This window comes from Triturus cristatus, chromosome 8, assembly GCF_964204655.1.
Source record: "Triturus cristatus chromosome 8, aTriCri1.1, whole genome shotgun sequence".
Lineage (NCBI taxonomy): Eukaryota > Metazoa > Chordata > Amphibia > Caudata > Salamandridae > Triturus > Triturus cristatus.
Window position 1 is genome coordinate 1,273,919,881 of NC_140591.1, and position 22,651 is coordinate 1,273,942,531.

At 43.4% G+C, this 22,651-nt stretch overlaps 1 protein-coding gene across 4 annotated transcripts in view; it reads left to right on the forward strand.

Moving 5' to 3' along the window:
- DCAF6 (DDB1 and CUL4 associated factor 6) overlaps nt 1–22,651 on the forward strand; it is a 525,140-nt gene that overhangs the window by 238,195 nt on the left and 264,294 nt on the right. For all 4 annotated transcript variants that reach the window (XM_085622996.1, XM_085622997.1, XM_085622998.1 and 1 more), the window contains exons 8-9: nt 5,939–6,032; nt 10,541–10,660. In XM_085622996.1, the coding sequence (XP_085479122.1) occupies nt 5,939–6,032; nt 10,541–10,660 (214 nt within the window). The remainder of the gene's footprint in view (nt 1–5,938; nt 6,033–10,540; nt 10,661–22,651) is intronic.

Genomic DNA, 22,651 nt, shown 5'->3' on the forward strand with positions numbered 1-22,651 from the left:
CCCCAGATGAAGTTACGGTATTGGAGAAGAGACTAGGATTCGTACCAACTCCCAAGGAGGACAACTTCCGACACAACGAGGAACTACACCAACTGTTCCATAAAATCAGATTGAAGTCATCCTTCAGACAATCCCATCCCAGAAAGAGAGGAATACATGACTGAGAGCACCGTCCAAGTTCACCTCCACATCCGGTATGGTCCCCAGTGAGGTCTTCACCTTTGAAAAAGCGGTCTAGAAGGAAGCTAACCAACTCAGGAAGAGGAGTACATATAACAACTTATCCAACAGACTGTGTAAGGCCATTTCTACCCTCAAAGAAGACAACAGCATTACCATACAACCAGCTGACAAAGGGGGAGCCACGGTGATTATGAACGCCAGTGACTATGAGCAGGAATGCACACGACAACTGAAAAATACCAAATACTATGAAAAGATGGACACTGACCCCACGGAACGCCTCCTCACCCACATCAGGATTAAAGTGAATGAAGCCACGAACGAGGGCTAGATCTCCCCCCAGGAAGCAGCCTTCCTTGTAAACACCACTCCCAAGGTACCGTATTTCTATCTACTTCCGAAGCATTGTCCCCCCACCTGTTCGTCCGATTGTTTCAGGTATCGGATCTCTCCTTGAACCTCTGAGTCAGTTCAGTGACTTCTTCCAGCCTTTAGTCCAGGATCACTACCTACCATCAAGTACCTCTATGGGTAGTACATTTGCGCCTAGTCTGGCAGGGCTGTACATGGTATCAAATGCTGTGGGGAGCGCGATAACGCTCCACTCCCAGACGCACTGCTGAAGTGGATACAAGATCCTGCTAGTGATTCCACTTTATGCTTTCTCCATATAAATTCATATTAGTCCACAATATTTATTCAAGAATTTTCATGCTTTCCTTTCATCTTCCACATGTATGGTGTCTTGCATTTTCAATGCTTCCCATATTCAAATGTGCCCTCCGGACCTCTTCAAGAACACGGACAAAAATGCAAAGAATCGTTCAAGACAGCGTTTCTTTTATTCAACCCAATGCATTTCGGGCTTATCCAAGCCATTCAACAGGGGTAACTGTAAGTTAACACATCAAGAAAAACACCGTAACTGCTTTATCCTCTGCATGGCATGAAAAATACAACTAGTTAAAACATTGTTTTTTAACAACTGTTAAACCCTAGTGCATATTGCTTCCCAATTAATGTCACTGAAAATAACTCGCTCCTCTATTTGTCAAACCAAAATCCCTTCTGCCCCACAATTGTGCCGTGATTAACAAACAATCTGTCATCCCCCTTTCTCAACTATTATCTAGCTCCTCCCTTACAGCCAACCTATTCTCATCAACTTTCACCCCACTCGCACTCAACAAATCTATCAACCTCTCATGCCAACACATTTACAACTACCCATCCACAACACTAATTACATGCAAATTCTAACTCAATCACAGTTTCCTGTATTCACAAAAACACCTCACCACTCTCTTCTCGTTCGCCCTTCTACCCTGCAAACATTCACTCCCGGGTATGTGGTGTGTTTTACAAATGACTGACTGATTGATTGATTGATTGACTTAATCCAACAGACGAACACATACCTGCCTGCTCCACAATCTCTATCGTCACTCCACATCCACCTCCATAGGATGTTTATACCCGTGTGTGAACCCGCCATTTCAAACCACTTTTAAACCACAATAACTCCTCCCCCTATGTGTGAGGTAACAGATTGATTACCTGACTCCCTAAAACTGCCTATGTACTACAAAGCCCATAATTCACTAAACCCCTTCACAAAACAACAAATCCTAACTTAACATGTGTATAGAATTCAACTTGGATTTTAAATGTTATGCAAGTTCAACCAGTCCGTGTATTTTGCTCTTGATATAACCACCTACAAGATGTTGTTGAAAAGAACTTGCTGTATCACCATACATGGAGTCTCAGTAAAGAAATCTTCACAGAAATATACTTTTAATCTTTGGGTGCAAAAACCAACAAAAGGGCAATATTGCGAAAGGGCTGTACATGGCACATTTCGAGTCCCTTCACATCTTTACAGGCTCCAACCCGTTCCAGGAAAACATCCTTACGTGGAAGAGGTACATCAATGATATCATCATCATCTTCTGGAAGGGTACGGAGGAGAGCTGCGTGGCTTTCCACGACTGGATAAATGGTCTGAACCCCTACCTGCGCTTCACCAAAACACTATCTAACAAGGTGAACCCTTTTCTTGATCTGATGATATCCCTGGAGAATGGACCCCTGCACACCAGGACATACAAGAAGGACACCGACTGCAACAGCCTCTTCTCATTCGAGAGTCACCACCCGAAGGCCCTTAAAGAGAATCTACCATATGGCCAGTTTTTGAGGATCCGACGCAACTGCAGCTCTATCACTGAGTTTGACCTACAAGCCACTACTCGTACTTCGAACTTAAGAGAGGGGAACTACCCAGTGGAAGTCATACACAAAGCCAGGAAAAGAGCGAGCAACAGTAACTGCCAGGGCCTACTGGAGACCATGGAGCTCCAGTGTGACGATGTTATGACCTGTTACCACCTTTACCCCACTGTCTAACCAAGTCAAGAACATCATCCTGCGTAATTGGAGGATCCTAAATTTCAGCTCTCTTAACGTAGCACAACCAATGTTTGCCTTCAAAAGTACAACAAACTTGAGGGACCACCTGGTAAACACACGACCACTCTCACGTAAAATACCAATGGATACCACTCTGTGGAACTTACCTCCTGTCACCGGGCACTACCCTTGTGGCCACTGTAACGCATGTATCTCCACTGAACACACTAAGGAACTACAACTGGGGGACTTCACATGGGAGAAACGTCACCATATGAACTGTAATACCAAGAACTCTGTATATCTTAGCTCATGCCCTGCGACCTCATCTACATTGGGATGACCACCAGACCTATCAAGACTAGGATCAGTGAGCATAAGAGCACATTCCTCTGTGGACGCACGGAACAAAATTGTGTAACCACTTCATGAAATAAGATTCTCATGCGATGACATCAAGTGGACATTCCTCGAAGCCAACCCAGCAAGGAACAACATTACGCTTCTCAGACGTGAACAGCGTTGGGTTCACCACCTCTGGACGAATACGAGTGGTCTGAATGATAAAATCCCGCGGACAGAACTCTGACCGCCCCATTACTGCATGCCCACACATTGTGTGTTTGCCCTTTCTCGCCTACATGTGCCCGCATCATATCGCTGATAACGCTTCAGCAGCACCGTTCCACATAAGCACTCTGGGTGCAATCTCATCATCCACCCACACTGTGCTTTTCCCTATCTTTCGTTTTCCACCTCTCCTGACTATAATGAACTGATTCTCTTTGAGATAGGTCAAACATATTGCCACCTTAAACTCGTGAACACCACTCACGGAGTACTGTAGCCTATCTCCTGACCTTCACTGAACACTTGCATGGGGTACATTCCAAGATGGCACCCGTTAGGTCTATCTACAATCACTAGACCTTTTCTGAGTGTCTCCACACACTCCAAGATGGCGCCCGCACATGGGCACCGCGTTCCACCACGCCCCTAGAAACCGGACACTCCCTCATTCACGGCCCGGCACTATTTCAAGTGGCCACGTTGGGCAGGCAACCAATATACAGGCAGGTGTGTAAGGGGTTGGTGCTGACGGACAGTGCACCCAGCGGAAAACTGTAAGTACTCAACCAGGAGGGTCAACTCTGGCCGCAATCGGGTCACGCTCACATTCCGCGATATCCCTCTGTATCGGCGATGACACTGTTCTTCTTTTCTCCTAACTGCATTTTTCCCACTCCAGCCCGTTACGGTGCGGACTTCCACACGCGCTAGCCCATTGCGCAACCTACTATCTTAGACTAGATAAGAGCCAACACCGCTAGCCATGTTTCTTTATTGCATGACAATTTGCGCTGCGAAGTCACATTTTGAAAGCGACGTCACATATCACGGCAATCACACAAAAGCCTTGATGTGCTCGCGTAGCTACCACTATTACGTATATCATAATAGCTTTCTCCCAGCAGAGGTGGTGCACTTATGTTGGGTGTCCGCCAACGCCGCATATGTCCTTGCCACCCTCGTGGCATGACCTATTCCTGGTGTACCACCTTCACTATGGAGTGCACCCATGCTGGAGAAGAACCATGATTTCATCACAGAATGAAGCCGTTCTTTAATATGTGTTGTACATTTTGCATGTCGACCACATTGTTTGTAAATGTCTTTAGAGACCAGTTGCACTCAACCATGTGCCATTGGAGAGGATTACATTGACTGCTCATGTGTTTGCCTTGTTTTGTCTTATCTACTCCTAGGTTGCGACAGGAGCGGCCATACTATTAAGTTATTGCCACCTTGTAGTTGCACACAGGGTTGTACCGCTCTGATTGAGTAGGGTTCTACCACTTCCACTCACTTTTTTACTCATGCTATTTGGTTCTGAAGAAGCGCCAGGGATTGTTCTGACCACCTAGACAGCGCGAAACATGTCGACCGACCTCTAGTTACTAAGGCTCTTACGCCCTATCAGTAACTTACAACCTACGGGTTTTTTAACCTGACAAGGGAACCTACACATAACATTTTACTCACTCTGGTATCACTTAGAAAGTTTTATCAATCACTCACCAACCCACTGTTCTCTTAGAACCCACTTTCTCACACCCACACTCATCATACAGCAGTACAAACAAAAGATCTCAGCTAAAGTGACCCTTTCGGGGGACCTGTAGTGCATTGCAGCGCCTGCCCGACGAGGAGCAAACGCCCGATGATGAAGCATGACTTGCGCTTGCCTCTAGTATGTGAGATTTAGACCAACGATCTTACTCTCTTCCCTTTTTTCCCTTCCTTCTCTTGTTTGTGGGTGACTATATGAATTTTATGTGGCTTTGATTTAGTCAGTTGCCACATCTTGCAGAACATACTGAAGTACAATACAATTCAACCACAAGAATTGGCTGCAATGCAAACTTTGTATGGTAACAGTTGGAGGTTTGATATGTGAATTCCAGAGAAAGGATAAAGTAAGTTAAGTTAATCATGGGTGTGTACTGGAATCCTTGTTTCGTACTTTGTATTTAACAGACCTAGATATCAGTTACCCATAGTTAATAATTATCCACCCTGCATTGATACTAACGATATTGTTTTAATGTCACATAGCCAAGTTGGCTTGCATTGAGTGTCAAATTCATAGTTACAGCAGACATAAGATTACGAGGTACCTGTTTCCTGATCAAATCTTTAAGAATTCTAGAGTTGACAATAAGCGAATAATAAAATAAGTCCTCACATTTTAGAGCCGGATGGAGAGATAATGCTTAGTGGAGTTCTCGTTCTACGTGTTCAAAATACTGATACTGTCATAATATGACCCTACACATTTATTTCCTGTATGGGTAGGTCAATGTTGAAGATATCACTAATTTATTTAGAAAAATACCTCGTATGGAGGTGACCCGTAAAGGGAACAGGGTTAGTTTGGGTACAGAATGTTGTATGTATGGTATTTTACTCATTTGAATTAGATGAATTTAGAATTCAGACTGTTGATTCCTTGATTAAGGAAGCGGAGGAAGCATTAATAGGAGATAAAATGTATAATTTGAAGTTGTTAAATCATGTGAGTGGAAGAAGAAAATTGCTATTCTCTTTGAAGAAATTAATGGCTGCATAACTATGTAAAATAGGAAGTGTGGATTTTTCTATATTAGTCCTTTTCATGATTTTAATTATGTTAATTTGATTATGCTTTTGTGTTTTTTATTTTAACCAAACAAACTGGTAAAAATGTTTTTAAATAAAAGTTGCATTTGTTTTTACAAACACTGAATTATGTAGGTACCCAATGATCCATCATATTTTATGTGTGTTTTTTCTTTCTTTCTAGTTACGACAGCCTCCTGTTAAACGGCTGAGACTTAGAGGAGATTGGTCAGATACAGGACCACGAGCAAGACCCGAAAGTGAAAGAGACAGAGAAGGTATAACCACTTTTAAGCAGTCATTTGTGATCTGCTGTGTGCTAATAAATTAAAATTAAAATGTGTCCAGCTGCATTCAGAGGAGAGCCTGTGGATTTCCACACAAATTACTTTTTTTACTAACTTTGCATATATAGGATATATATTCCTTCCTGTCTCTTTTAAGATCTCTTAGGTATTTAAACGTTTAATGTTTCCTCTTTCTCAAATCTTTAGTTCCCACCTAAAGTGTTCATTGTCTTCCCCTGTTCACTTTTAAGAAGTTGACATAACCAGTAGACAAGGCAAATGGTGCTCTTTCAGCCATATATATACTATGTGCATACCTGACAGGGAAGCGTATTCAGTCTCATGTTGAGTGTCTTTCTTGAAAGGTTTGCAGAACAGCTATATTTTGAATATTAAAATTAGAGAAAGCTAAGGGATGTTACTCCTACTACTTCCTGTTGCCCAAGAAGGATGAAGGCCCAAGCTGTTTTTGGGGCTATGCTCCCTGAATGCCTTCTTATTCGAGGACAAACTCAAAATACTCGCTCTGACCCAGGTTTTTTTTGCCCAAAGCTTGTAGTATTGGATGGCATGTTTGTCTTTGAGGGATGTGCACTTTCATATGCCTGTCCTGCAGGCGCAACCTTCGTTTTGTGGTGGGGTCGAAGCATTTCCAGTTTGCCATTTTACCGTTCTGCCTCTTGGGTGTTTAGGAAGCTGATGGCAAAGGTCATGGCCTGCCTAAGTAGGCAGATGATATGTTTATTCCCCTACCTTGACAAATGGCTGCTCAAGGCTGGCTCACTGCAGTCAGTCGTAGACCGGGTCCAGACAATGATCACCCTGCTTTCATTCATGGTTTTTCACTCAGCCAAATAACATCTCATCTGACACCTACACTGAGGATTCCCTTTATAGGGGCCATCCTGAACAAAGTGGCATAAAAAACCTTCCTACCTGTGCAAGGAGTCCAGGACATTCAGGATTTGGTCCTGATTTTTCAGGCTCCATATTGGGTCTTATTGAGGTCGTTTAGTAGGCTTCTTTAACCGCTAGCCTCATCTAGCCTTCTGATCCATTGTAGTCACTGGCACATGTGGGTCTTGCATTAGCACATCCATTGGCAGTGGGCACAATACTGGACTCTCTAACTGACAGCATCAACATCTCAAAGAACATAGCCAGGACAGGTAAATTAAAATCATAAAAAAATGTATCTACTATCTCCCCAATACTACTCGTAAAACGGTGGTTCATGCACTGATAGCTTCCCATTTGGATTACGCCAATGGACTGTACCTGGGTCTCTCTCTTGGCCTGATGCGTAGGTTGCAGACAGTTCAAAATGCGGCAGCTCGGCTGATCTGCCGGGTTCCTCTACGTCATCAGATCACCCCTTATCTGCGACAACTTCATTGGTTACCCATTGCCAAACGTATCGAATTCAAGGCTTTGACCTTAGCCTATCGAGCCAGTATAGGTAAAGGCCCATTATACTTAAGAAAGAGACTTCGCCCCTATCATCAAACAAGATCTCTCCGTTCAAATAATAAGCATCTGCTTGTCACCCCTCGTTTTGTAAAATCTAGAATGGGAGGTAAATTCTTTGAGGTGGGAGCTACCCAATACTGGAATGATTTACCGCTTGAGCTCCGCCTGATACAGTGTGAGTCGGAGTTCCGCAGGTCCTTAAAAACCTGGCTGTTTAGTCGCTCCGTCTAGTTCCTCGTCTTCTTAACTTGCCCTTGTCTACCTCAGCGCCGGGACACCCCTTTTGGGGTAGCTGTGCGCTTAACAAAATTCATTTATTATTATTATTATTATTATTATTATTATTATTCAGTGATGACAATTGAACATCAACTTGCCACGTGGCAGGCCACTCCCCCTATTCCATCCAAATATCACAGTAGTGACCAATACTTTGTCTTTGGGTTGAGGCAGAAAGTTGAAAATTGGGGGGCTTGTGGTCTGCAGTGGAAGGAAGACCCCTGTAACTTCGTGCCATCTGACTACCTCTGAAAGCCTTTCTGCCATCCTTCAAGATAAGGTCTGTGCAGGTCCTGACGGACAACATGACTGGCATGTGGTATTAGAACAAGCATGGCAGCATACGGTCCTGGAGCTTGTGCTGGGGAGATACTGCACCTTTGGAAGTGGCTGGACCTGCAAGGGATATCTCTGTCAGCCAATCATCTGGCAGAATTGCTCAACGCCAAAGTGGATGATCTCCACAGTCATTCTCTGGTGTACCCCAAATGGTGTCTTAATCCCGTGGTAACTCAGGATGTCTTTGCCCGGTGGGGCATGCCCTGGCTGCATATTTTCACTGTTGCCGAGAGTTATTGCATACTGTAGTTCCCACCTGGAGAATCCTTAGGAGACACTTTCCAGTTGCAATGGAGCATGGGATGTATGTATGCCTTTTCACCGCTGCCTTCCTTGGCCCAACTTATCTTGATCGCTCCATAGTAGCCAAGCAGAGGATGGTATCCAAATTCAGTGTCGGCATACACGCTCATCTTCACACATACCTACTCAGACTAGGATTCAGGTACGATCGACACAAAGCATTTGTTCCACACCTTTCCATGCTCCTGATCTTTTACTTCCTTTACCTGAAGAGGTGCAGAAAAGCGCGAACATCCTTAATGGATATGACCTGGTTTCTTTACTCTTACCCAATCTGAGCCATCAGTGTTTTGTGGTGTTCCCCTGCAGAACTTTATTTCTTTTGTATGGCAGACCTCACCGTTGGTCCTCCAGTTTATGATGCACACGCTATTCAAGACCATGCAGAGTACTCTTTATGGATCCTTCCCATTGAGATCGTTTTTCTCATTTTAATCACTTCTGCATGTCATCTCAGTAAGCTGGAGACCCTGTCAGTCAAACCTCCATACACCTCTTTCTTACCTGACAAATTGGTGGTGAGAACCTGGGCTTCCTGTCTGCTAAAGGTTGTATCACCCTTCCACGAGGGCCAGGCCATCACCTTTCTTGCTCTTTTCCCTCTTGCACATCCTTTGAAAGAACAGGAGGGGATATACCGGCTTGATATAAGGAGGGCCCTCTGCTTTTACACTTGAACGTAAGAGGGAAAACCATAAAGACAACATGCTCTTCATATGCTTTGTTGGTGCTGAGAAGGGCATGATGGTGCAGAAAGTGACCCTATCCAGGTTGATTGTCCAGTGCGTAAAGACATGCTATGCCCTGGACAAAAATGAATGCCCTGGGGATCTACAAGCTCATCCCCCTCGAGTTAAAGCTCCTTCAGTGGTGTTGGCGAGAGGTACTCCTGTCCAGCACTATTGCCTAGACAGTCAAGTCCACAAAGACAGTCAAGTCTGCAGAGAGGGTCAATTTGCCTGCTTTGGCCTATAAAACTTTTTTGTGATAGTCTATTCCTCAAATCCTTCACCTTTTGCAAGATACTGCTTGGGTAGCTATATTAAAGGTGATGAAAAATTTGCAATTAGAAGAATCCATTCAAAATTAAAGTTACTAACTTTGGTAACTCTTTTTCTAGTGGATACTCTAACCGCAGATTCCTCACTGACCTCCTTCCCCTCTTCTGTAGGATGGAGATTTGTATCTGTTAAGACGCCCGCAAGATAATTTGAGCATACTCGCACCTCTAATTTTTTATGATTGAGCCGTGTCTGAAGGTGTGTAGGAGAGCAAAATAAAACTGATGACAGCACACAGGAGTGGCACCTCTTGCCCAGTGGCGGCCTGCACGGCTCAGGGGCCCCGGGGGAAAGGGAGGGATTAGGGGGTGGTGAGGAGGTTTTAAAATAGAAAAAACTTACCTGATTGCCACGTCTCTCCTCCGTTGTCTCTTCAGGCCAGAATAAGGAAGCTGTAAGCACCAGACTCTCCATAGTCAATCACAACGCTGTAATGCAGCATTGTGATTGGTCTGAGCGCTGTGGTTCGGCGCTCAGCCAGGGACTGGGGGTCTGGGTATGTTCTCTACCCGGGCTGTAATGTGCGTGGAGAACATGCAAAGTGTGCATGAATGTTTGGCCGGCCCAAGACCACTGGCCACACATTCATGTGCACTTGGAGTGGGCAAAGCATTCTTCCCCTGCCCTGATCTGAGAGCAGAGCAACCCCGCCCACCCATAGAGCTGCTGCAGCAGAGAAGCATAAAATGATAATAATAATGAGCTATTATCATTTTATGTATCCTTTATTTGCACTTCTAAAAAGCAGTGGGGCGACGCTCCTCCGCCTTGGCAGAGGAGCAGCCACTCCTATTGCCACTCCATGACATCACTTCCAGAGCGGCATGAGGCAGGCGTGGAGTCAGACAATGCCATCTACCGGCTTGTAGGTACGTAACGTGTTTTGTACTGAATTTTGGTGCTTTCAGATTGAATTTTATATTTGCATCCAGAAGAATGCTTGATCTAAATGTTATTAATACCACTTATTCTGATAGGTACTTACTTGATGAATGCACGTTTATTTTTTTGACTGCCTTTCAAATGTATACTTTTTCACTTATGCAGGAGAGCAGAGCCCTAATGTTTCACTAATGCAAAGGATGTCTGATATGTTATCAAGGTGGTTTGAAGATGCCAGCGAAGTTGCTCAAAGTAACAGAGGACGTGGAAGAGCTCGACCTAGAGGTATGCATCAGAATGTAAATAACTCCGTCTGCATTTGCCGTTGTTCCTTTTGTACATTATTATTGTTAATTGTATTTGTTAAGTGCACTAATCACCCCCGAAGGGATTTCACGGCGCTCAAGCACCTCACTGGTCATATCTAAAAGAATTAGAGGTTAAAAAGCCAGGTTTTAAAAGATTTTTTAAATAACACAAAGTTCGGACAGAAGCGTAACTGCAAAGGTAACTGATTCCAATATTTGGGGGGCTAGAAAATGAGTGTTACATATGAGTCTAGATGTATTGTGCGAAATATGACTCAGTCAAGACCACATGCCAAACAAGCAGTGGTTTCCTTATTAGCCTAGGACAGACTACAGTACAAATTATGGAATTACCGCCTTCCCATAGGATATTTGGCTGAGTCAACAGCTCCCAGACGCTTTTTAGGTCTAGCGCCTAGCGTTGCACTGCGTAGCACTACTCGTGCAACGAGAGTCCTTTTGTCCGGGGTTCCGAAACGGAGCTTGGATTCGCACACACTCGTGCGTGTGTTTTTACTTTTCTGTCCTGCTATTGGCCTTGGCGTGCGTGTTTGTTACTAAGACAGCACGCAATAGGCCAAAGGCGGGCGCATTGCTCCACCCATGTCCTATTGGTGTCTATTACGCACATTGCTGACATGTGTTTTCAATTATCGTGCCCAGACACGGGCGCGATAATTGAAACCACATGGCTTTTGTGGCGCGCGCACCACTCGCGGGCTTCTATGTTTTACAGAAGCGATCGCTTTCGCTTTCGTGATCGCTTTTTTTTAATCTGTCATTTTTTTTTTATCTCTGTCCCTAGTCTCCATTTCATCCGTTCAGATGTTCTTAACTACCACACTTCTCAGCCCACTGTCTGCGCCGGTTTCTAATGTTTCTTTTACAATCCCTTGTGTTTTATTGTCTGTATTTCTTCAGTGCGCCCGCTTCCTCGCTGCCGCAGCGAGGAAGCGGAACAGCGGCCGTGTTTGGCTTCCGCCTGCCCTGGCCCCCTCCCGAGCCACTGTATTTACACCCCGTGCTCGACTGCAGGCTTCTCTCGGGGAGCTCTGGAGTTATTTTTAGATTGCGGCGTCTCTCGCAATCAATGGCGCTCAAGTAGCGCCAGAAGTCGGAGGCAGTGGGCCTGTGAGCCGCTCACGCCTGCAACGAGCACTTGAAGGCCTGTCTCGCGAAACTCCTGCTGCGACGCAAGCATGCCTCGGATAGCGTTTTCCGAAGGACGGCCTCTCACTCACTGTGGGCCCTACTGAAAGGAGAAGCAGCAGGCTGCTGTGATCTATGAACGTACGTGTCTCGTGCACTGGGCCCTTCAGCCTTCTCGACTAGAACTGTGAGGCTATGGGAGCTGCGTGATGTTTGTGTGCACTGAAAAATTGAAAGCAGTGGATGTTTTACAGTCTAACAACAAAGTAACATAACATAGCGGCACACTTTTTTGCAATTGAAAGCTCAACTTTTGCAGTACACCTATTACAAAGAAGGTAGCAAGTAATGTGTTCATCGTAGTCACCTTAATTAATCTCATACATGCTGAGTGAAATGTCAAGTGCTGTAAGGAAGACAAGTGTTTTGGTGCCAAAGGACATTCTGTTAATTAATATTAACCTGGAGCTGATACATTCGCGCTGATGTTTTCTAGTAACACGTCCCAGCCAGAAAAGTGTCTCGCATTACTTGAAGTTTGAGCTCTTGGCGTTGCATTATTATTAGCAATGCCAATAGCTGAAAGTTTCAGTAAAGCTTCAGATATCCTGCAGGCTTGAGCTCTTGGGGTTCGGGTGTGCCCCAGATCCGTGCGATCCTGATCACCAGTGCCAGCTCACCATGCCATCATTGCCAGCTTCTTACAGTTCACACAAATGGATGTTCCACTCACTGCCCTCATCATGTGCATTCTGAAGCTGTCCAAATAGTCTTCTTTTCTGAGCTTGCGGCCAGTAAACTATTTGTGATTTTCTTTTTAAGTGAAAGTTTCCCTCTGTTTCTCTTTTTTTCATGCTCTTCCTGCCCCCTCCCTCCTTCGCTTTCTCTCTCTCTCTCTCTCCGTCTCCCCTCTTCCTCTCTCTCGCTGCCTCTCCCCCTCTTCCACTCTCACTCTCCCCCCTCACAACCTCTTTGTCCCCCTCCCCCTTTCTCTCTCCTTCTCACTCCCCTCTTCCTCTCCCTCTCTTGCCCTCTATCCCTCTTCCTTTCTCTCTCCCCCTCACTCTCATGCTTCCTCTCTCTCCCTCACCCTCTCCGCAAGACAAGGCAACAGTCTCAAAAGCATTTGCAATGCAATAGGTATCGCTTTACTGAAGTTTGAGCTATTGGTGTTGCCTTATTTTAGCAATGCCAATAGCTCAAACTTTAATAATGCGAGACCTATTGCATTGCAAATGCTTGTTCTAGATTGCAAGGGTTTCAATGCAAACGGCTCATAGGGTTATTCCCACAGACCTTTCAATTTTCTGTTATGTGAACCTTGTTATTTGTCATCAGAATTCTTTTATGAAAGGAAGCTGTATACAAATGTTACATATCATGTTTTCAAATTTCAAAGTTTGTTTAAAATTTGTAAATAGAAATGTATTGCTTATGCTGACTACTTGGCTCAGTAGAAAAGCTGTCCAAATGATTTCACTCTTCAAATGTATTTCTAAGAAACCCTAAAAACTTGTATGGAAAACGTACATTTGTTTTTTGAAAGCTATTAATACAGTTGTTTTAAAGGCAGTTGGAGTATTTGTGTAAGAAATGTATTTATTTGTTTTTGTTAAGTGTACTATGTAACTGTAAGATGCATCAGACTGCAAGGGATAACAATCACAGAGACGAGAAGATCCAACGCGTCTATGCTTCAGAATACAACAAGCTCAAGCATGGTCAAAAGTCATGCTGCTGTCACTAGCATGACCAACAGTTCCTCACAACCAATCGCATAGTGCTGCCTAATGTATTCCTACACCCAAGCTGTCTCATATTTCCTACATGTAGAACCAGCCACTGGTGGGAAAAATGCTTCTGAATGTTGTAAGCATAGATATGTAACCGGTAACATGCATACACATACTGGGAGGCCAATAAATATCGTTTTCACGTTTTGATGCTATTCACATGTTTTTGACTTTGACATATGTAGCAAAGCTCTGGTTCAAGCAAATTGTGAAGGACCATGGTCTATTCTTCTACCTGATTCCTATAAAACAACCATTCAGTCCATTTCTATGCTCTGCATAGTACAGGAATCACACCTGATGTGAAATAAAAATATATCACATGCTCTGGAGAGTTGTCATCTTCTGTGGGCAACAGAGGCCAAGCCTCAGCTCCCCTCACCTTAAACTTTCTTCTAGGCTCGCAGCACTGGCTGCACAGCAAAGGGACATCATCAAGCTTTTATGTGCCATTTACAGTGCTTTCTTTTCTACTTTTTTCAATATGACCTTTATTTTTATTAAAGTTATAGTAAGCAACATACAGAAAATGATCAACAATTGTCTCTTTCTTGTTTCTGTACATTAATAACAGTCTATTTTTCCTGCATAGCCATAGACAGTACAACAAAGATAATGAGCTGTACTTATTAACATCTTAAAACAGCCCCCCAGAAGTATTCTCCCACCTCTGCCTTTCATTCTCATACCCCTCAATCCTAATCCCACATCGAGGTAAAGAAAAGGAGGATGCATTCCTAGAAAAATGCAAAATAATACAACAATATCATGATTCAATAATTCAATAAACGTCCCCTATAAGGTTGTCCCGTAATAATCCTGTCTTTGTCTGTGTGTAGCATACTACCTGCTACTGCTCCAAGCCTATCTGCCAGAATCCTTGTGAATATTGTTTGGTTTTATTGAGGAGGGAAATAGGTCTATAAGACCCACAGCTTGCCGGATTCTTTCCTGCTTTCAGAATTAGTGAGATGGTAGCTTGAGCCCAAGAAGCAGGGGGTCCGATTCCCTCAGATAGTATTTTATTAAAGAGTTCCGTAATTATTAGGTATTATTAACTCTCCCAAAGATCTATATAATTCCGCTGGGAGCCCATCGGGCCCAGCTGCCTTACTCCCCTTGCAGGCAGCAATGGCCTTCCTAACCTCCTGCTGGGATATATCCTGCTCCAGGTTATCTCGCTGAGGGGAGTTAAGGGGAGTTAATGTGCATTTCCCTAACCACTCCTGCACAGGGGCTTTATCCACCTCATTATCCTCCTTATATAATGTCTGGAAAAAGGAAAAGAAAGCCTCTCCAATTTCTTCATCTGTGGATACTGAAGAGGAATTATCCTCGCTCTCAATCCGTTTTATTAAATTCCGTGTCTTATCTAACTTGACCTTCCAAGCCAGGAGTTTACTAGCTCCCTCTCCATAGTCAAAATGAGCCATCTTGCTGGCTTCCCATCTTTTCATGATCCTGTGCTGAATGATGGTATCGAGCTGGTCTTTCAGGGTTTGTAGTTCTGATATAAATTCCTGTCTTTTCTCTGTATCTATTTCCCTATTCAACCTAACCTCGACTGCCTTCATAGCAGACTCTATTTGTATCATCTCTTCTCTGTATTGCCTATTCTTATGGCATACTCTATTTGTGACTATCCCCCTTAAGAATGCCTTCCAGGCATCCCAGACCATTGAAATCTCTGCAGAGCCAATGTTCAACTCCAAAAACCATTCAGTTTCTAGAGATAGATGATTAACCTCTAAATTATCTAAAAGTAATATGCGGTCAAATGTCCAATTCCGTGAATGTTCTCCCCCTACCAGGCATAAGTCCATCCAGACTGCTGCGTGGTTTGACAGGAGAGACGTCAGATAACCTATATTCTTAATCCTACCCCTAAAATCATGACTAGCCAGGATATAATCTATCCTTGATTTATGGCCATATTTGTTGTTATAGTAGGACATACCTAATTGTGCACCCGACCTTTCCCTCCATACGTCACACAGACCTGTCTGTGTCATCATGGTTTGTAGATATATCTGAGATTTGGACAATACATTCGCTCTATCTAACAAGTGGTCTAAAACTATGTTAAAATCACCTGCCAAAATCATAGGCTCCGGGAATTCCAACAGATTAGAAAAGATGGTTTTCAAGGAAGAGGGATCATCCTGGTTGGGACCGTAGTAGCCTATCACTGTGAGAAGAGAACCTTGAATTGATAGTTTTGCAATAACCCACCTGCCTCCCGGGTCGGTCAAAGATTCCAGAATATGCACATTAGCCTGCTTTTTAACCAGGATGGCTACTCCTCTGATATTGGCGCTCTGGTTAGTGCCAATTATATGCTCCACCCATTTCAGCTTACTAAAAATCTCAATCAAGTCTCCTCTTAAAAGGTGCGTTTCTTGCAATATGATAATCTGTGCAGACGAGTCTCTGAGATACTGCAAGATTTTCGCCCTCCTTGACTTTACTCGTAGGCCATTAATGTTCCAAGATAAAAACTGAACAGCAGTCATGGCGGTCTAAACAACAGAGACTGAGATCTGAACAACAGAGACTTGAGTGCACTAGAGTGCCGGGCCCAGACCAGGAGTGAACCATGCAAATGTATGTGGCTAAAAAGTGAATGAGGACAATTTTTTCTTTTTTTCCCCAAATGCTCCCCACCCTGTGCCCCCCCGTACCCCCACTCCATCCTCCATTTCCCTTCCCCACCCGTTCAAAACCCTACCCCCATTTATCTGGACTAATAGTCCAGCTTCTGCCTGCCGGGGCAGCCCGCCCCTTCTCCTCCTAACTTAAACATTTGAATACAGGCTAAGTACTATTCCCCGAGATCATCTTGGGTTGTACCAAATTATGATTAGATACATTTTTTTGTTGTTGTTTTTTTGTGTATACTCTTTTATAGTATCGTAAATTAACTTATATTAATTCTAGCCCTAGTAAATGATGGTAGTAGTGGACCCATATCAAAGAAATAGCGAGAAAGATGAGAGAAAAGGGACCCATATGAATATCTATCACTTAACTATAGCTAAACTATTTGGTGGCTGCAGCTTTGTTCAGACTTTCAAGCAACTGGTCTGCCTCCTGCACTGTTCTGATATTATCAATCTTATTATTGTGCATAACTTTCAAATGTGCAGGGGTTGTGTAAGGGGTAGAAACCTATCTGACTTAACTCATGATCTTATAGGTGTAATTGATCTGGCCTCTACATTCTCTTTACCCTTGGCAGTAATGACGTTGGATGCCACTAAGGCGTTCAACAGGGTTAATTGGATTTACTTAACTGCAGTGATGGAAAGGTTCAACTTAGGAGAAAAATGTTGCCGTGTCATACAGCTTATGTACCAAGATCCTACTGCAAGACTCCTAGTCAATGGGAAAGTGACTAATTCTTTTAAGATCACGAGGGGAACTAGACAGGGCTGCGCACTCTCCCCGCTCCTCTTCGATTTGTATATTGAGCCTTTTGCTCAGCGTCTGAGAGATGAACGGAGTATTACGTCATTCAAGTTTGGAGCGTGGGAGAGGAAGGTCGCACTATAATCAGATGATATTTTGATCTTGTCATCAGAGTTGGAGGTGTCTTTCCCCCAGGTTATTAGATTTGGTCGGATTTCTGGCTACGAGGTGAATGCAGAGAAAACAGAGATCATGGCATGGAATTTGCCAGGGAGCGGGTGCCAGATCAGGGGTGACATGAGTTATTTAGGCGTTAGGATTGTACTAGATATAGACAAAATAGCAGGGACCAATATCGCAAATATGACTAGAGATTGCCAGAAGCTTATGAAATCTTGGGCACATCTTCCTCTGACTATTTTTGGTAGAATTAACCTGATAGTTATACTACCGAAAATTACTTTCCTTTTTAACACCATCCCCTTACATTTTGAAAAACAGGCAATAGATAAATTACAACAAGCTATAAACTCATTCACCTGGGCATATAAATCTACAAGAATAGCGTGAAAAAAGCTCAGGCGCAGAAGGGAGAAGGGCGGTTTCACGCTCCCCGACCTTCAGTACTATGCCTGGGCCTTTCAGTTATCGTACTCTAGGATGTTGTTGAAATCCCCAGATGGATCGGAAAGAGGTACTATGTTCGCCGAGATTTTGAAGGGGGCGGGACTACCACTTGAGGGCTTCCTTTTTAAGTTCGGGAATCAAAAGTACTTCAAGAAAATAAGGTTGAAGGTCCTTTTGGTCGCCGCACGAATGTGGTTCAGAATTAAGCAGTGTACTGGGCTTAATTATTACTCTAGCCTAGCTCCTATTTGGGACTCTCCGGGAGCCCCGGAATACTTGAAGTATAAATTAGCAATCCCACTTAAGACAGCAGGGTTAATAGTATGGAGAGATTTGGCCTCGGAAGGGTACTTTCTAACTTGGGGAGTTTTTTCATAACCCGCTGGAGAATGATATGTCCAGGTTTAAGTATGTACTATTGCTGAGTTGGTCACAGATTCTTAAAAAGCCGATAGGAAACACCTTGGAGGATCAACTGGTTTTTAGGCCTGTTGGAGGGAAAGAAGTTTCTTTTTTTTTATTGGTCACTAGTTGAAACCATTGATGGAGATTTTAAATTGGCAGAGGAATTGTGGGGAGCCTTCATGCCAGATGTGTGCTGGGAGGAGGTGTGGCAGACCTCCTTCCAGACATTGTTCTCTACTGTAAAACCTGCCTGGCTGAGGAGGAACTACTATTTCACAATACATAGAGCCTATTTATCTCCAGATAGACTTTCGAAAATAGCAAAGGGTCCCCCAGTTAGGTGCAAGAAATGTGATTTGGCAAACGCCACAGATATACATATGTTCAAAGAGTGCCCAGCGATAATAGCATTTTGAGAGAGTATAGCGGCAACCATAACAGACATCATAGGGATTCCAGTCAAAATCTCTCTTGCCCTAATTATATTTGGCATAGCCAGCGAAGTTTCAGGCCCCGCAAGTGGGTTCCTCTTTTATTAAATTCTTTTAGCTAGGAGAGAGATCTGTAGGAGATGGGTAGAGGCTGCACCCCCAACTCATTCAGACTGGTTATCATCGCTCTGTAAGATTTCTAAGATCGATCTGGGCAGACTACAGAATAGTAAGAGGTAAGTAACATGGGAGGGTTTGCTTAATTGGTCTCAGCATTAGTAATTTTGTGGTCAACTTCTAGGGATATAGGGTGTATGTTGGTCATATTTTCGAGGTTAAAATATCTCTGATCCTATGATTATGCCTCGTTGAATACTCTCGGACTGGGTCGGGTCTCGTTGGGCGATTAAGTTACCACCTTGTACGGACCTTGACCAACAGTCATTTGTGGTCTTCCATTAAAAGAGAGTGAGACCACCCCTTTTCTATGAAAGGGGCATGCGACTTCTTGTGGAATTGTCACATACCGGTAAGCGGGCATTGTTCTCCGGGCCCCTCCAGCTCAAGTGCTTCACGGTATAGACATCCTAATTTTTGTCAAATGCGGTCTGAGGCGGATGAGGATAAAAAAAATCCGGTCTTTGTCCTTTTCATACTTTGCTTTGTAGCCCATGTGTCACTGCTTCCTACCCCTTTACCTGACACAAAGGCAAGTCACTTGAGCCATGGTTTTAACTATCCAGGCTACAGTAAACCTAAATGTTTTTTCTTTGGGTTTTACCGCAATTTCATCAATGATAGAACATCTGGATCAATCGAATCCTAATCATTACTCCATTCAATGGCTTTCAATGCTCTGTACTCTGTATTAGCAATCCAGATGGTATGCAGCCACCTGTTAATTTCAACAGGGTGCAATGGAATAATTATGTCTGTATACATAGGAATCTACCCGAGACTTCTTCAAATTGCAATATTTTGGCATTCATCCTGGAAATTACTCTCTCATAAGAAGCCACTGTATACATTTAATTTAGCCGGTCCTTATATGTTGCCACTGAAGTCCGTTTCCACGGGCAATCCCCCACCTTTGTGTCCTCAAGGATTCAGAATTGCCTCCCCAAGCGCAATCGCATATCATCACACCACAATCTCTTAGAGGTCCCCGATTTTCACTGGAAGAGATTGGGTGAAGCCAAGTTTGCTGTGCCTGCTTTTGGTGTTTGGTACGCTCTCTACACCAGCTTGAGAACCGCAAGCTCCTACGAGCGTTTCAGAACCCTCAAAACCCTAGCTCTTTAGACAAGCCAATGATTGATGCCTCTTCACTTTTGATTGATGATGTAGAAAGATATGTGAGTAAGGGAGAGAGTACAAGTAAAACAGTAGTAGTGTAGCAAGGATGCCATGGTGCAAGTGAGGAAAATGGCCCCTTTGACTGCTGCTGGGGTAGTGAAATGCAGCATTATCATGGTTCAGTGGGCTCTGTGTCACTGTACCTGCTGAACCAATTGCAGCTACACTCCTGGAGCACAGAAACACATGAGGGAGACAGCTGGAAAACACACACTCCTAGCGTATTTAAGTAGAAAGGACAATAATAGCCCCCATAAAAATGATCTGTTTAAGTAAACAGTAATGTGCCAGGAGACTTGTCGACTTTGAGGCATGTAGTTTCTGTATGGATCTCAGTGACCGATATGGGTTTATTGCTGCTTCTAAGACTCGTGCCCCTTCTATGTGCAGTTTTGGCTTGTCTTACGTAAAGTCTACACCTATTATCACAGGGTTATCTGATGTCTGGACCACGTCATGTATCGTTCGGACTAGAAATTTCTCTTACACAATGTTTGGGGCGTATAGGATTTCTATACTGAGTGGCTTATCCTTCCATTTTCGCACCAGGATCAGCCATCTGCCCCTGATCTATTTTGACCTTTCTTTCTAAAAATGTATGTCTCTTTGGGAAGTATGGAGACTTTGGCTTTCTGGGCATTTGCTGCTACGTGGTATTGTGTGAGAACGTGCTTAGACCACAGTCAATGTTCTTTGCATAGTAGATGTGTCTCTTGTAAGAGGCAGATATTTCCTCTTGAACTCTTGAGCTCCCCAAAAATGCTCAGATGCTTCATCGGACTATTAATCCAACAACATTTCATGTTGGTATCGGGGATGTGGAATTCCTATAGCCCAACGCCCAGGACATATTAGTTGGGGTCCAGGGCAACAATTTTTCATGTGTATTTTGTCCTTTGGACAAGTAGGCCCAACCCCCTGCAGCTCACACCCTTTGGCTGCCACTTTGCAGTACATTATGGATCAGGGAAGGGCACTGTCTGCAGTTAAGGTAATATTGTTGTTCATATGTTAATGCTGTTCAAACTTGTATTTATGGTTCATTAAGTGAAAGCCTTTATTATTAGGGTGAGCGCTCTAAGTAAATATTGTAAGCCCTGACTGCACTGACTGACACTGGTTTCACACATTTTCAAAGTTCAGCAATATGAGGCTATGTATAATGCTCCCAGGATGCTCTCTGATTTGATGTAAATATTTGCAGAAGCTTGAAAGCAAGATTGATGATTCTTTGCTTTCAAAATAAAATGTTCATTAAAAAAATGAAAGCAGGGAAAAAACATTTCACTAAACTACTGTAAAAGGTCAGGTGCCATTTCTTTGCAGCATGATTTAGTAACATGTGTTGATGCATGCTAGTATTTCCCATAAATATACATATTGGAAAATCAGTGTAACCAGTTTCAATAAGATTATGGAAAACAACAATAAACAAGAATTGGCAAAGCCAGTAGGTCTGAAATTGGTAGTCAGCTTTTTAGTTTTGTCAATGTGTGAATTGTTTTGGCATGGTTCTTGTAAAAACCTTATTGGTTTGGGAGCTGCTGGGCCCTCACCATTCTAATACATTGGCAAAAGCAAAAAAAAATATTTGTCTCAAAAAGCACACACTGCCACAGTAGTTACTGGCACTAAACAAAACTACTTTGTGTGCTGATATGTTCCTTGTGAAAGAGCAGAATGCTGTCACTCAGAGTGAAGCTAGCCGATACAGACAGAAAGAGAGAGAGAAGTTTAATAAACGCAAAAGGTCATGGTCATTGTCAGACCAAATTAGGAGCCCAATTATTAAAGAAAGTCTCAAAAGTGCACCCATCGTGTATGTCCTTGTAATAAGTGCACCTGAATGACTATCGTGATTTCCAAAGAATTTATAGAAGTAGGACAAGAAATAATACTTCTAGAAAATATTTGTGAACTGCATTTTGGCGTGAGAAAATATGCATGTGTGGATTTGCTCATGCGAAAATCCCTCCAACTACTTTTTTCCCAACTCTGGAAGAAGGTTTACGTCTGACATTGTCATGAGTAAATTTCCAACATTTCTCAGTATGGGAAAAGATTGGAGAAGTGTTGTTGAAAACCCTTAAAACGTGCAAGTTAGTAGGTTTGCACAGACTCAAAAGAGCATTCTAACTCTGGAACTATAAGGGGATTGCAAGTATTCAAACACTACTGTGGTTTGAGCCCTGGCATAATCAGAGAGGATATATCAGAGCTCCTATATAATGAGATTGCTGCTCTAATTTATTGCCACATTACATGCCACCAAAGGGACAAGTGGATTTTGTTACAAGACAAGTAGATTTATGAAGCAGCCTGCCCCATGGACAAGTAGATATTTTATTAAATTCCAAACCCCTGTTGGTATGTTCAGCTGTGCCCCTCTAGCCTTTTGTCTATTGATTTATAGTAGAATTATACGTTGAGTGGGGAGATCGCCGTGCAGTATATCAATTCACTAGTAGTGTCACTTTTCTCCCTCTGCCAATCATTAAAACTGAAGTACATAACCTAGTAACTGTGTATCCACACCATAAGTGGTTAACTGTTTTAGAGATGTGTGCGTGTGTGGTTATTAGCTTTGGGTTAGTGTCAGAGGCAATCATTCACTTCTTCGTCTCACTTTCCCTGGCCTTGTGTGGTCCTGAAACTACCATGGTGGTGTAAGAGCCCTGTGTAAGTTTGTCCCTACGCTGCAACCAGGGCCTTTCATCCCCATCCTGCAGTTCCTATGCTTTCTCTCTTTGGGTATCATAACTGCTGGTAAGGCAGCTCTGTTATCAGCTTGTAAGTTCA